Raw genomic sequence first — 14,511 nt, forward strand, 5'->3', positions numbered from 1 at the left:
TTTGCGGACGTTTTTTGCAGATTTCATGAAAACCGTGCAGCAAATCTTTTTGAAAACACATAGCACACCATTCCCGATCATAACACACGTTTTGATGTATTTTGTGTGCACGTAGCGGGACAAAAAACAGAATAATAATAAGTATGGGCTCCAACTTGAGTCGCACATACAGTATTTTTCCAACTGCCTACACACGTTTTTAAAACTATGTCTTCTCTTTTCAAAACTCTACACACAATTCCCAAACTTTGGGGGATTGTGTGAACTTTGTGCAAAACAAAATCTTTGATTGATTTGTAATGCTTAAATAGTCGTTAGATAGTTGCAGGCAGTATGGACGCAAGTTTACAATGTTGCCAATGTATGTGTGTGAGCTTATTTACACAAGATTAATAAGTAAGTTTTATATGTAGAAATAGATAAATGAACAACACAAACAAAAAAATATTGAATGCATGCTTTAATTAGATATCATTACAGTATCAGAGACAAATTCATTGTCTTAGATTCTGCTGTCTGCTTAAAGAATATTTGAACAGAAACTTTTTTTCATAACTGATAACTTTGGATAAGATGTGTTGTTTTTAGCAGCTGTAGAGCTTATTCAGTGTGCCGATGTGCAATAAGCACCAAGACTATTATTGCCCATACTTATTATTATTATAATTATTATTCCGCCTGTTTTTTGTCCCGCTACTAGTCACGGAGCGTTGCCAACACGTGCACACAAAATACATCAAAACGTGTGTTATGATCGGTAATAGTGTGCTATGTGTTTTCAAAAAGATTTGCTGCACGGTTTTCATGAAATCTGCAAAAAACAGCCACAAAATGTCCCATAGACTTGGATGGGAAATCTTTGGGAAATTGCTTAACATCGCTCAAAACAAACCCTCTTTGGGGCCATGCTGTATCGTCATCAGAGAGTGAAGAAACAGTATTTCAGTCACACACATTTAATTTGTACATACACTTCATAAAGGTTGCTAAAAAGCCATTTGTAAACCAAAGAAAAATAAAAACCAGCTGAGCTCAGTGTAGATATAAGGATGTGGCACACAATGAGGATAAACTGGACAAAGAAATGTTTGTTTAATAAGTAGGCTTGTCTGTGGAGTCCTCCCTTCAGAGGTTTGTTCAGGCCTAGCAGTGTACACCCGAACCCATAAGCTTCCTGCAGACACACCTGTAGAGGAGAGTATAAAGACCCTGGACTGAACTGAGTCAAACATCAAGCTTCAAGGAGTCTCTCCACAGCAGCTCTCCAGAGAAGCTCCACAGCCTCCAGACCGACCCTGAAGATGACTCCCTCTGCCAGCCTGCTGCTGCTGCTCCTGCTCGGCCTCTCTCAGGCACTTCCTCTCCAGGAGCCAGGAGGCAAAGAAAAAGCCCCGGACACCGTCGACATCACTACCAGGATTCTGACCTCCAACAAGGGCAGCGATGAGATCCTGCTGGAAGGAGACCTGCTGGTTCCCAGTACCAGAAATGCCCTCATATGCCCTAACCAGAACTGCTTCTGGAAGAAAGACTCCAGTGGCCTGGTGACGGTCCCCTTCACTGTGAGCAGTGAGTACACCAGCTCAGAGAAGCAGCTGATTGTCAAAGCCTTGCAGGGCTTCCACAGCACAACCTGTATCCGCTTCGTGCCCCGTAACAACGAGGCCGACTACATCAGCGTGGAGAACAAATCAGGATGTTTCTCCTCTCTGGGCAAACCGGGAGGCGCTCAGGTTCTCTCTCTGCAGAGGCCAGGCTGCATGTACTACGGCATCATCCAGCACGAGTTCAACCACGCTCTGGGCTTCCGGCACGAACAGACCAGGAGCGATCGCGACAACTACGTCAGGATCAACTGGGCCAACATCGACCCTCAGCAGGCCTACAACTTCGACAAGCAGGTCACCAACAACCTGAACACTCCCTACGACTATACCTCCATCATGCACTATGGAAGAACAACCTTCTCCATGAACGGGCTGGACACCATCACCCCCATCCCCGACTCTAACGTCCAGATCGGCCAGAGTCAGGGCTTGTCCTCCTTGGACATCATAAGGATCAATAAGCTCTACAGCTGCTAAAAACAACACATCTTATCCAAAGTCATCAGTTATGAAAACAAGTTTCTGTTCAAATATTCTTTAAGCAGACAGCAGAATCTAAGACAATGAATCTGTGAATTCTCTGATACTGTACCCTATCTAATTAAAGCATGCATTCAATATTTGTTTCTGTTGTTCATTTATCTATTTGTTATGGTGGCCGAAAGTTGCAAACGCCCTGCAACTTCAGAAAACACATGCAAATTAAGAAAACAACTTCATTAATTTGACAACACGTGTGTAGCATTCAGCAACACAACCAAATACATAAACATGCTGCAAATACACACAACACAACCAAATACATAAACATGCTGCAAATACACACAATACAACCAAATACATAAACATGCTGCAAATACACACAACACAACCAAATACATAAACACGCTGCAAATAAAAAACTATGCAAAAAGAAAAGCACACAAACCCCGAAAACAAATGCAACAAAAAAACGCTGCATCCAGATTACACAAAGGAAGTTCTCCAGACCTCAAGAGGGAGTAGCTAATTGGGACAGCTGGGTTTTTGACCCCACAGGAGAGAGAGAGGGAGAGAGAGAGAAAGAGCCGGGACACGTTCAAGCTCAGAACGGTGTGCAACGGTCAGATGATAGACTGTAATTATTAAGTCTATGTTTGAGGTATGTTTTCTCTCGTTTGGTGGGTGTGTCTCGGCTCAGGTCACAGGTGATACTCATTTACTCAAAATATGCTCCCAAAAAACAGTAAACTGAAAAAGAAAATTGCATAAAAACTGTGCAGAAAACATATATACTGAATCAGGGGGGTTGTGCACTTTAAATAGTTGTTTGATGCTCAGTTTACTTAAAATAAATGTATTTGTTAGGTTAAAATGTTAATTTCAAATAAAGTCAATGTAATTGTGTCTATTGTTACCTGTAAAAAATATGAATGTGTTGATAAATCCCAAAACATTTAATTTAAGTGAATTAGCATTGCAATACTTGTTACATCCTGAAGACGGCAGTATAAAACACCAGCTACCATTTAAACCAAAACAGGAATCAGGATCAGCCAGGAATCACCAAGAAATTGTGTATGAAATTTTGTTTACAAATTCAAGGTTTGTTGATCAGGGTGTGAATGTGGTGTTCATGTGGGTTCCTGCTCATGCAGGTATACCAGGTAATGAGCGAGTGGATAAATTGGCAAAGGAGGCGGTTAAGAAGGGTGCTGTGGAACTGAATACTAAACTATCAAAGTCAGAGGGGAAAAGCATTGTGTGGGAAGAAATTTCCAGACAGTGGCAACAGTATTGGGATGGTGGAAATAAGGGGAAGAAATTGCATATGATTCAGGCTAAGGTAGGCCAAGGAGGGATGAGTTACAGTGGGTTTAACCGACAAGAACAAGTAATTGTCACAGGTAGGTCACAGTAGATTAAATGGTAAACTTTTTATATTAGAGAAACATCCGACTGGCCTGTGCAATGTATGTGAGGTAATGGAGACAGTGGAGCATGTATTGATGTCATGCAGGAAATATGTCCGAGACAGAGGGGTTATGTTTGCTGGACTACAGAAGTTAGGTTTAGGTGAACTCAGGATTACAGATGTCCTTGAAAGTGGTGTTATTATGAATGGAAGGAAATATCTATTTGTGTTTATGAAAGGTAATGGTGTTTTTAGGAAATTGTAGTGTATTGGTCTGAATAAATAGATATTGAGAAATTGTCAATAGGAGGCAGTAATGCAACGACTTGGATGCCAACTGCCGTTAAACTCTAAAGAAGAATAAGAAGAAGAAGAAGAAGAAGAAGAAGAAGAAGAGATGCTTCAGACTGCCCATGCGTTTACTTTTGAATTCCTGACCGGACCACGCCTGACCCTCCTTCGGTTAATTTCCGTAATTCTGTCGGAAAAAAAGTTGCAGTTGGTGTTTGATATCTGATATGGAAAAGGTAGGAGGACATTTTCTTTCACTCGAACCTGTTTTGTAATATTTTCATGTTGAGCATGATTGTACTTTGTGTTTGTGATGCAAACTGCTGTAAAAGCAGGTGGGTCTTCTAGCTAGCTAACGTTGGCTGTATGACCATAGACTATACAGCATGGGTCACCAAACTAAGGCCCGCGGGCCGACTCAGGCCCGCCACGCCCCTTTGACCGGCCCCCCCGCCTATCTGCCCCCTACTACCCCAAAAGTCTTCATGGCCAATTTTTTTTTTAAATTGCTTTTTGGAAAATAATAACATGTCTGCATCTGGTATTTTTTTTCTTTTTTCTTTTAAAAATTGATATCAACTAAGCAGATGTTTCTTACCTTGACAGCTTTGATGTTATTTTTATTAGAAAATAAATAAATGAAATATCTGTGGTATTTCAAATTTAAACAAAGTTTTAAGCCTCGATTACTACTTTTGCAAACCACTAGTAAAGATAAACAAATATATGCCAGGAATCAAGTGTTGATATAGTAGTGTGGATATAGTAGTGGGGATGGCTGTGCCAGGCTAGTAATCTCTGCTACACAATGGTGGCCATTTTGGTCTGGGTCATACAATTCTGTTATATAGCTGACCTGGCCCCAGCCCCCCCCCATCACAGTCAGGAACGATAATGTGGCCCCCATAGAAAAAAGTTTGGTGACCCCTGCTATACAGTATGTATGACCCATGTCGGTTGGCTGTTTATCCAGCAGGGCGCTTCTTAGCTATAGCTAACGTGTGTAGTGTTTTTAAACTTGAATTTAGTGCTGGTAGCCCAATGTAATTAGCTCAGGTTAGCGGTTAGCTCCGGTCAGCTCGAGTGAGGGAGAGGGTGAACAACCAGACAAATGACGTTCGGGGTCGCATCCACAGTGGTGTGGCCACGGAGCTTTTGCGGTTTATTAGAACAGATATTCCTGCAGGCCACAACACCACAAGCAGCATGCTGCTACCAACGTTAGCCTTTGAGCCTGAAGTGAATGTTGTGGCTGTGTCATGCTCACTGCGCGATAAACTTTCTGCATTTAGCTAATACAGATAAACAATAGAAAAGGTGCCCATTTGTGGACCTGAGGTATGGTTAGCTGCAACACTGCATGTTACTCATGTTTAATTTCAAAGCAGTTGGGCAGGACTCATCCACTTATTTGTGGTGAATTTGAAAGTTTACTTTGCACATGTATTTAGAGTATAAAATATATAACCCCCCTCCCCCCCAGCCAAATCATTAGTTATTTTTTCATTGTGTTTTAATCAGGTTGAGTGTATGAAAGTCATGCTAAGGAATGATTTAAAAGCAAGCTTTGAGGACATTTTTGTCATATTGTAGCTCAGCAACACTATGTATCTACAGCTCGCGCTACACTCCACTCCCCCTACTGGTTGTCTCATTGGAACTACAGCTCTCACTACCCTCCACTCCCCTTACTGGTTCTCATTAGAACTACAGCTCTCGCTACCCTCCACTCCCCTTACTGGTTCTCATTAGAACTACAGCTCTCGCTACCCTCCACTCCCCTTACTGGTTCTCATTAGAACTACAGCTTGCGCTACCCTTCACTCCCCCTACTGGTTGTCTCATTAGAACTACAGCTGCAGCTAAAAGTTGCATAGTGTTGCTTTAAGAACCATGTAAAATGTGCCCCAATAATTGATCTGTTAACATCTTTATACGTTTATTTGTCTCTTTTAGTAATCATTATGTTGCAAAATTTCAGATCATTAGATCATCAGATTCATATAACGCTCTCTCTCTTCAGTCTCTCTCTATGTCTCTCCACCATATAACTCTCTCTCTTCAGTCTCTCTCTATCTCTCTCCACCATATAACGCTCTCTCTCTTCAGTCTCTCTCTATGTCTCTCCACCATATAACTCTCTCTCTCTCCAGTCTCTCTCTATGTCTCTCCACCATATAACTCTCTCTCTCTTCAGTCTCTCTCTATGTCTCTCCACCATATAACTCTCTCTCTCTTCAGTCTCTCTCTATGTCTCTCCACCATATAACTCTCTCTCTCTCCAGTCTCTCTCTATGTCTCTCCACCATATAACGCTACTGTGCTTTCGGGCAGTTGTTAAGGCTCCGCCGCTGAGTATTTTAAAATGAATGCCCTTTCGATATCTTCTGTAACAGACGCGATGGTGGAATCTACACATCTCAACAAAGTCAACCCAAGCGTTCTTTGGTGACGTTATTGATTATGTTACTGTTGATCATCTGTCAGACAATCGGATTGGTCCGAACAGATCCTGTTCGGGCAATAATTGCTTCTCAACGGAGCGACTCCAGACCGAACTTCCCGACCTCAAATTTTGTGGGCGGGGCTAAATTCGGCTGGCATCCAGGCTAGCATTTTTGTACTTTTAAGGGAACAAGTTTGTACCTTAGGGAATAAAAATGGACCTGTATTGTACCGGGTTTTCTGACAGTGCAGGTACGGTGGCCGACAGGGACAAACGCCCAGCAACTTAAGAAAATACACGCAAATAGACAAAACACAAGCAAATTAAGAAAACATCTTCATTAATTTGACAATAGATGCCCAGCATTCGGCAAAACGCGCTGCAAATACAGAAATTATGCAAAAGAAAAGCATGCAATCCCCTGAAAAAAAAAAAAAAAAAAAAAACAGCTGCATCCAGATTACACAACAGAAGTCATCCAGGCCTCTAGGGGGCAGCGCTGAGTGGAACAGCTGGATTTTCAACCCTACGGTGAGAGAGTGCTCTGCCTTTTGTTTTTTACCACGGGGTAACAGACACGTCTCTGCTGATTGGGTATCACCTGTATCACCTGGGACCTGAGCCAATAAACTAGAGACACGGCCACCAAACGAGAGAAAACTTGATCTCAAACATAGACTTAAGTCTTAATATTTACAGTCTATGATCTCAAAGCAGTTGCACAACGTTTCACACTGTTCAGAGAAATAATTCTCTATCTATAAAAACCAGAAACCAGGTTCTTAATAAAACAAACATTTATTTCACATTTGAACAACAGAAAACATTTTTAAATTCTACAATTCTTAAAATGTAGAAACAAGTTTAAAAATCCAGTCTTCTTCTTTTTAAAGCCGTTAGTTTCAGAACAACGGACTGAGTTTCAGGGAAACATCGGAGTGTGTGTGTGAAGCGAAGAGGATGGGTAAGACTGCTTCTGGATCTGGATCTAGTTCTGCTTCTGGGTTATTTCTGGTTGAGCCAGCTGAAGGAGAAGACGTGTTTGGGTCCGTCTTTGTCCTCCGACTCGTTCTGCTGATCAGACTGAACCTGAAACACATTGGATTTAAGAAATGAAAATAATTACTATCGTATTATATATATATATATATATATATATATATATATATATATATATATATGAGAGAGAGAGAGAGAGTTCGGGGTTTATTATATTTCTGTAAATGTAAAATATTCTAAATAAATAACTGAATGTTCTAAATAAATAATGTTCTAAGTGAATAGGATAAATAGGTTTGTAATCATTTTTACAATTGTTTTTTAATTACAGAGGGAAAGTACCGAAAATAGTACCATTGGAGACTGGGAACAGAATCTCAGGTACCGGTATCGGTACTGGTATTGGTTCAGATGGGAAAGGGACCCAACCCTAGATACAGTCCACTAAAGGCACCATCAGCACTAATGCCACAGCTCCACAAAAACATGTAAGGAGCCATGCTCAGCCTCTGCCTCTGTGTCGGTAACAGAGCTTTGTAATTAGTAACTCTGCCTACCGAGAGAAACCCTCCCACGCAGCTCGCTGCACTACAATCTTGAAATATTTTTGGCTGCACGCATAAAATAACTTAAAATAAACCAAAGACAGATTATTGGGATTATTAGCCCTTGTGGCATTTGCCCAAATTCCAGATGGCCAGTCCGTCACTACTGCCGGTACTGCACGCTTCTGATTATGAACGGACGAATTGTGATGCGTCGCTTAAAATGTTGCTGCTGCAAGGACTTATGTAAAGGATGCTCCAATGTATCCTATGTCCTTTCCTTTAGTAAAGGATCAACAGTGTATCTATGTCCTTTCCTTTAGTAAAGGATCAACAGTGTATCTATGTCCTTTCCTTTAGTAAAGGATCAACAGTGTATCTTATGTCCTTTCCTTTAGTAAAGGATCAACAGTGTATCTTATGTCCTTTCCTTTAGTAAAGGATCAACAGTGTATCTATGTCCTTTCCTTTAGTAAAGGATCAACAGTATATCTATGTCCTTTCCTTTAGTAAAGGATCAACAGTGTATCCTATGTCCTTTCCTTTAGTAAAGGATCAACAGTGTATCCTATGTCCTTTCCTTTAGTAAAGGATCAACAGTGTATCTATGTCCTTTCCTTTAGTAAAGGATCAACAGTGTATCTATGTCCTTTCCTTTAGTAAAGGATCAACAGTGTATCTATGTCCTTTCCTTTAGTAAAGGATCAACAGTGTATCCTATGTCCTTTCCTTTAGTAAAGGATCAACAGTGTATCTATGTCCTTTCCTTTAGTAAAGGATCAACAGTGTATCTATGTCCTTTCCTTTAGAAAAGGATCAACAGTGTATCCTATGTCCTTTCCTTTAGAAAAGGATCAACAGTGTATCTATGTCCTTTCCTTTAGTAAAGGATCAACAGTGTATCCTATGTCCTTTCCTTTAGTAAAGGATCAACAGTGTATCCTATGTCCTTTCCTTTAGTAAAGGATCAACAGTGTATCCTATGTCCTTTCCTTTAGTAAAGGATCAACAGTGTATCCTATGTCCTTTCCTTTAGTAAAGGATCAACAGTGTATCTATGTCCTTTCCTTTAGTAAAGGATCAACAGTGTATCCTATGTCCTTTCCTTTAGTAAAGGATCAACAGTGTATCATATGTCCTTTCCTTTAGTAAAGGATCAACAGTGTATCCTATGTCCTTTCCTTTAGTAAAGGATCAACAGTGTATCCTATGTCCTTTCCTTTAGTAAAGGATCAACAGTGTATCCTATGTCCTTTCCTTTAGTAAAGGATCAACAGTGTATCTATGTCCTTTCCTTTAGTAAAGGATCAACAGTGTATCCTATGTCCTTTCCTTTAGTAAAGGATCAACAGTGTATCCTATGTCCTTTCCTTTAGTAAAGGATCAACAGTGTATCCTATGTCCTTTCCTTTAGTAAAGGATGCAACAGTGTATCTACGTCCTTTCCTTTAGTAAAGGATCAACAGTGTATCTACGTCCTTTCCTTTAGTAAAGGATCAACAGTGTATCCTATGTCCTTTCCTTTAGTAAAGGATCAACAGTGTATCCTATGTCCTTTCCTTTAGTAAAGGATCAACAGTGTATCCTATGTCCTTTCCTTTAGTAAAGGATCAACAGTGTATCCTATGTCCTTTCCTTTAGTAAAGGATGCAACAGTGTATCCTATGTCCTTTCCTTTAGTAAAGGATCAACAGTGTATCTATGTCCTTTCCTTTAGTAAAGGATCCAACAGTGTATCCTATGTCCTTTCCTTTAGTAAAGGATGCAACAGTGTATCCTATGTCTTTTCCTTTAGTAAAGGATGCTCCAGTGTATCTATGTCCTTTCCTTTAGTAAAGGATCAACAGTGTATCCTATGTCCTTTCCTTTAGTAAAGGATGCAACAGTGTATCCTATGTCCTTTCCTTTAGTAAAGGATCAACAGTGTATCATATGTCCTTTCCTTTAGTAAAGGATATGACAGTGTATCATATGTCCTTTCCTTTAGTAAAGGATGCTCCAGTGTATCCTATGTCCTTTCCTTTAGTAAAGGATGCGACAGTGTATCATATGTCCTTTCCTTTAGTAAAGGATGCTCCAGTGTATCCTATGTCCTTTCCTTTAGTAAAGGATGCTCCAGTGTATCCTATGTCCTTTCCTTTAGTAAAGGATGCAACAGTGTATCCTATGTCCTTTCCTTTAGTAAAGGATGCAACAGTGTATCCTATGTCCTTTCCTTTAGTAAAGGATGCTCCAGTGTATATATGTCCTTTCCTTTAGTAAAGGATGCTCTAGTGTATCCTACGTCCTTTCCTTTAGTAAAGGATGCAACAGTGTATCCTATGTCCTTTCCTTTAGTAAAGGATGCTCCAGTGTATCCTATGTCCTTTCCTTTAGTAAAGGATGCGCCAGTGTATCATATGTCCTTTCCTTTAGTAAAGGATGCAACAGTGTATCTATGTCCTTTCCTTTAGTAAAGGATGCAACAGTGTATCCTATGTCCTTTCCTTTAGTAAAGGATGCAACAGTGTATCCTACGTCCTTTCCTTTAGTAAAGGATGCAACAGTGTATCCTATGTCCTTTCCTTTAGTAAAGGATGCAACAGTGTATCCTATGTCCTTTCCTTTAGTAAAGGATGCAACAGTGTATCCTATGTCCTTTCCTTTAGTAAAGGATGCTCCAGTGTATCCTATGTCCTTTCCTTTAGTAAAGGATGCTCCAGTGTATCCCATGTCCTTTCCTTTAGTAAAGGATGCAACAGTGTATCCTATGTCTTTTCCTTTAGTAAAGGATGCAACAGTATATCCTATGTCCTTTCCGTTAGTAAAGGATGCAACAGTGTATCCTATGTCTTTTCCTTTAGTAAAGGATGCTCCAGTGTATCCTATGTCCTTTCCTTTAGTAAAGGATGCAACAGTGTATCCTATGTCTTTTCCTATAGTAAAGGATGCGACAGTGTATCCTATGTCCTTTCCTTTAGTAAAGGATGCTCCAGTGTATCCTATGTCCTTTCCTTTAGTAAAGGATGCGACAGTGTATCATATGTCCTTTCCTTTAGTAAAGGATGCTCCAGTGTATCCTATGTCCTTTCCTTTAGTAAAGGATGCTCCAGTGTATCCTATGTCGTTTCCTTTAGTAAAGGATGCAACAGTGTATCCTATGTCCTTTCCTTTAGTAAAGGATGCAACAGTGTATCCTATGTCCTTTCCTTTAGTAAAGGATGCTCCAGTGTATATATGTCCTTTCCTTTAGTAAAGGATGCATGTGTCAAACTCGAGGCCCGCGGGCCAAATCCGGCCCCTCGCAGATTATGATCTGGCCCGCACATCACTTTAGTTTCACAAAACATTTTAGCCCTCCTAGTTTTTGCCACTTTTTCAGAAGTTTTTGTCATTTCTTTTGACAATTTGCCACTTTTTCAGAAGTTTTTTGTAGCTTTTACAGAAGTTTTTGCCACTTTTTCCTGACTTTTTAAGGAAATTATGTCGACCAAACTGTAAGTGAGAAGTCATGCAATAATACAGTCAAGGTTAGTTGACTTTTTTGATTAAATGAAAGCCTATCAATAAACTAAACATGTCTGGCCCTTGATGTGAATCTTATTTCCCAGTGTGGCCCTCTGGGAAGTTAGCCTGGTGAGACCGTCCTGATCTGGTGAGCTCCAGTTCTCCACTCGCAGATCAGTCTGGCATCTTGAGATAGAGAAAATTTGGAGCCGTTGGCCAAACCACCGGGCCAATCAGCGTTGGTTTTGAGGTGGGTTAGGTGGTGATAGACAGATGGTTTATCCAATCAGCTAACCAGGATTTTCAGACAGCGGTAGCCCTAATTCTGTTATCCGCTCGCTAATGCTTTTTTCCTCTTTGATCCTTCTTTGGGAATATAGACCAGGAACCTGAAATGGGGCCTTTTAATCTATTATTCCTAAATTCTCGTTACACAAACGGCAAATCTCCTTTACCGACATGCTGCTAGCTTGCTGAGCTAACGAGCTATGCTTGGCCTGCAGCAGCAGCAGGGGTAGCCTGGCTCGTGGTTTCATACGCTTTGTGGATCTGATTGGTTGATTTGGCCCATCTATCACCAACTATAGGTGGTGATAGACAGATGGTTCATCCAATCAGCTAACCAGTATTTCCGCCCCTTCCCAAAAGTTCTCCAACGGAAAGTTCCCAGATGGATATGCCGAGCTAATGGGAAGCGATCCATCCGGCGGAGTCAGGTTATTGAGAAGTTGAATTTGACACCCCTGAGTTAGACGGTTCAACCGGCTATTATGGCGTGTGATGTCATACCTGAGGGGCTGAGCTGGCGGTGGGAAGAGGCAGAGGGGGCGTGGCCTGGAGGGATTTGGAGGGGGCGGAGCCTCTCGTCTGTGATGTCAGTGTGGGCGGAGCCTCCAAGGGTCTCTGAGGGGGCGAAGCCTGGGAGGATCTCTGAGTGGGCGGAGCCTCTGAGGGTCTCTGTGTGGGCGGCGTTGAGAGCTGAACACCGGTTGGCTGAACGGGAGCCAGAGGAGGCTGCTGATTGGCTGAGGCCATCCCTCTAACCTCCAATGCCTCTTCTTCTTCTTCTTCATCTTCTTCATCATCGTCTTCATCGACTGAGGAGACAGCACAGAGGTCATGAGGAAGGGTTTTATTTCAGTCCTCGTCATCACACTCATGAAGGACTAGAACCCAAAACTTAAAATACCTTTTTAAATAGACCAGCACCACGCACACACATCATGTGGATTTATTGTTTATATTTAGAGTCTTGTAACGTGTGTGTGTGTGTGTGTGTGTGTGTGTGTGTGTGTGTGTGTGTCTGTGTGTGTGTGTGTCTGTGTGTCTGTGTGTGTGTGTGTGTGTGTGTGTGTGTGTGTGTGTGTGTGTGTGTGTGTGTGTGTGTGTGTGTGTGTGTGTGTGTGTGTGTGTGTGTGTGTGTGTGTTCCACCAATCAGAGGCATCACTGTGGGATTGTGGGTAATGAAGTACTTATCCAAGACATCGCGAATAAAAGACGTTCCTCTCAAAACAAGGGTAGTGCCCCATGAGTTTTGGCGTCATGAGTTTTGGTGTCTATATGCGCATATAGAATCTCTGAGTCATGTCGTAGCTGGTTTGAAGTCTACCATTGATGGTTACCATTTCATTTTGCCAATGGAGAAATTGCATTGTATTCTTACTTCCGGGACTGTTGCGCTCTATTGCACGTTTCTTACGTTTGATAAAGTCGACGTCCATCAGCGCTCTCCTCTGGCGGGAGAAGTTGGCCGTGAAGTGATCCATCTTCTCGTAGCCCAGCTGCAGTTTCTCCATGTGAGACGTGTTGCTGCCCTCCACCATCCTGGACACAACATATAGCACCTTTTAATAACAGGTTTATTCAATTTATTATTTATCTGCTAAAACACAAAATCTTTATTTTCTGTTCACACGGAAAATATTCTTCTCCAACAAACACACACATACACACAGACACACACACACACACCGATTTATGTACACAAACACACGCGCCTATTAACTCAATAATAAAGCCATAAAGTAGGCTATGTTCCCAGAGTCAGAACTAAACAGGGGGAAGCAGCGTTCACTTTTTATGCTCCACATATCTGGAACAAACTCCCAGAAACCTGCAGGTCTGCTGCAACTCTCAGTTCTTTTAAATCCAGGCTGAAAACATCTTTTTAATGTTGCCTTTCTTTAAATAACCTATTTCTAACTGCTCTTTCTTTAAAATTCTTATACTGCACTGTACATTTTATTCTTGTCTTTTAATGATATTAAATTGTTGTTAATTGTTTTAATGCTTTGAAATTGTTTTTAATGTTTCATGTTTCATGTAAAGCACTTTGAATTGCCTTGTTGCTGAAATGTGCTATACAAATAAAGCTGCCTTGCCTTGCCTTGCCTATCAACTCAGGACAGCTCCACTTCTCACAGATACAGACAGGACTGGAGATGAGAAGTTGAACACGTAACCACGACCAGCTTCGTGGGAAATTAAGACTCACTTCCACCGACATACACAAACAATCACTTTTTTTCTCCTTTTCATCAAACTGCAGTTTGCATAAAAATTGCATAAACATCATAAAGCATATTCCATCACATTTTTTAAGAAAACGTGCCGCATAATCAAGGATTTTTGCCCGCAGCAATCACAAAAAAACTCTGGAAGGATTGTCACAGACAGACAGACAGACAGACAGACAGTCTAGCTAGCTGTTAGACAGACAGACAGACACGTTGTAAAGACTCACTTCTGCAGCAGAGGTTTGGTGGTCTGTGGGAGGAGAGGAGAAAGTTAAACATTATTTACAGCATGTTAAAGAAGTGCCTTTATTTCAAAATAAGAGCCCAGTGTACCCAGCTGTATCGGTGGTGTGTTCAGTGTACCCAGCTGCATCGGTGGTGCGTTCAGTGTACCCAGCTGCATCGGTGGTGCGTTCAGCGTACCCAGCTGCATCGGTGGTGCGTTCAGTGTACCCAGCTGCATCGGTGGTGCGTTCAGCGTACCCAGCTGCATCGGTGGTGCGTTCAGCGTACCCAGCTGCATCGGTGGTGCGTTCAGCGTACCCAGCTGCATCGGTGGTGCGTTCAGTGTACCCAGCTGCATCGGTGGTGCGTTCAGTGTACCCAGCTGCATCGGTGGTGCGTTCAGCGTACCTAGCTGTATCGGTGGTGCATTCACCCAGCTGTATCGGTGGTGTGTTCATTGTACCCAGCTGTATCGGTGGTGTGTTCAGTGTACCCAGCTGT

The 14,511-nt window shown here is 41.7% G+C and overlaps 2 protein-coding genes across 2 annotated transcripts in view; one reads left to right on the forward strand and one right to left on the reverse strand.

Annotated features, from left to right (window-relative positions):
- Window positions 1-1,301: 1,301 nt before the first annotated feature.
- Window positions 1,302-2,084, forward strand: LOC114565880 (high choriolytic enzyme 1-like). The gene has a single exon (XM_028594188.1). It carries the CDS (start codon window positions 1,302-1,304, stop codon window positions 2,082-2,084), a length of 783 nt encoding a protein of 260 aa, XP_028449989.1.
- Window positions 2,085-7,017: 4,933 nt separating this feature from the next.
- The window catches only part of LOC114565872 (E3 ubiquitin-protein ligase TRIM63), a 17,432-nt gene continuing 9,938 nt past the window's right edge, over window positions 7,018-14,511 (reverse strand). The window contains exons 6-9 of the mRNA XM_028594180.1: window positions 14,013-14,035; window positions 12,969-13,093; window positions 12,058-12,365; window positions 7,018-7,327 (exon numbers count right to left, since the gene is read on the reverse strand). Of these exons, the coding sequence (XP_028449981.1) occupies window positions 7,244-7,327; window positions 12,058-12,365; window positions 12,969-13,093; window positions 14,013-14,035 (540 nt within the window). The 3' untranslated portion in view covers window positions 7,018-7,243. The remainder of the gene's footprint in view (window positions 7,328-12,057; window positions 12,366-12,968; window positions 13,094-14,012; window positions 14,036-14,511) is intronic.

This window comes from Perca flavescens, chromosome 12 (genome assembly GCF_004354835.1).
Source record: "Perca flavescens isolate YP-PL-M2 chromosome 12, PFLA_1.0, whole genome shotgun sequence".
NCBI lineage: Eukaryota > Metazoa > Chordata > Actinopteri > Perciformes > Percidae > Perca > Perca flavescens.

Excerpts from the sequence above, each read along its gene's own strand:
- LOC114565880 (XM_028594188.1), top strand. The coding sequence starts at position 1,302 with ATGACTCCCTCTGCCAGCCTGCTGCTGCTGCTCCTGCTCGGCCTCTCT.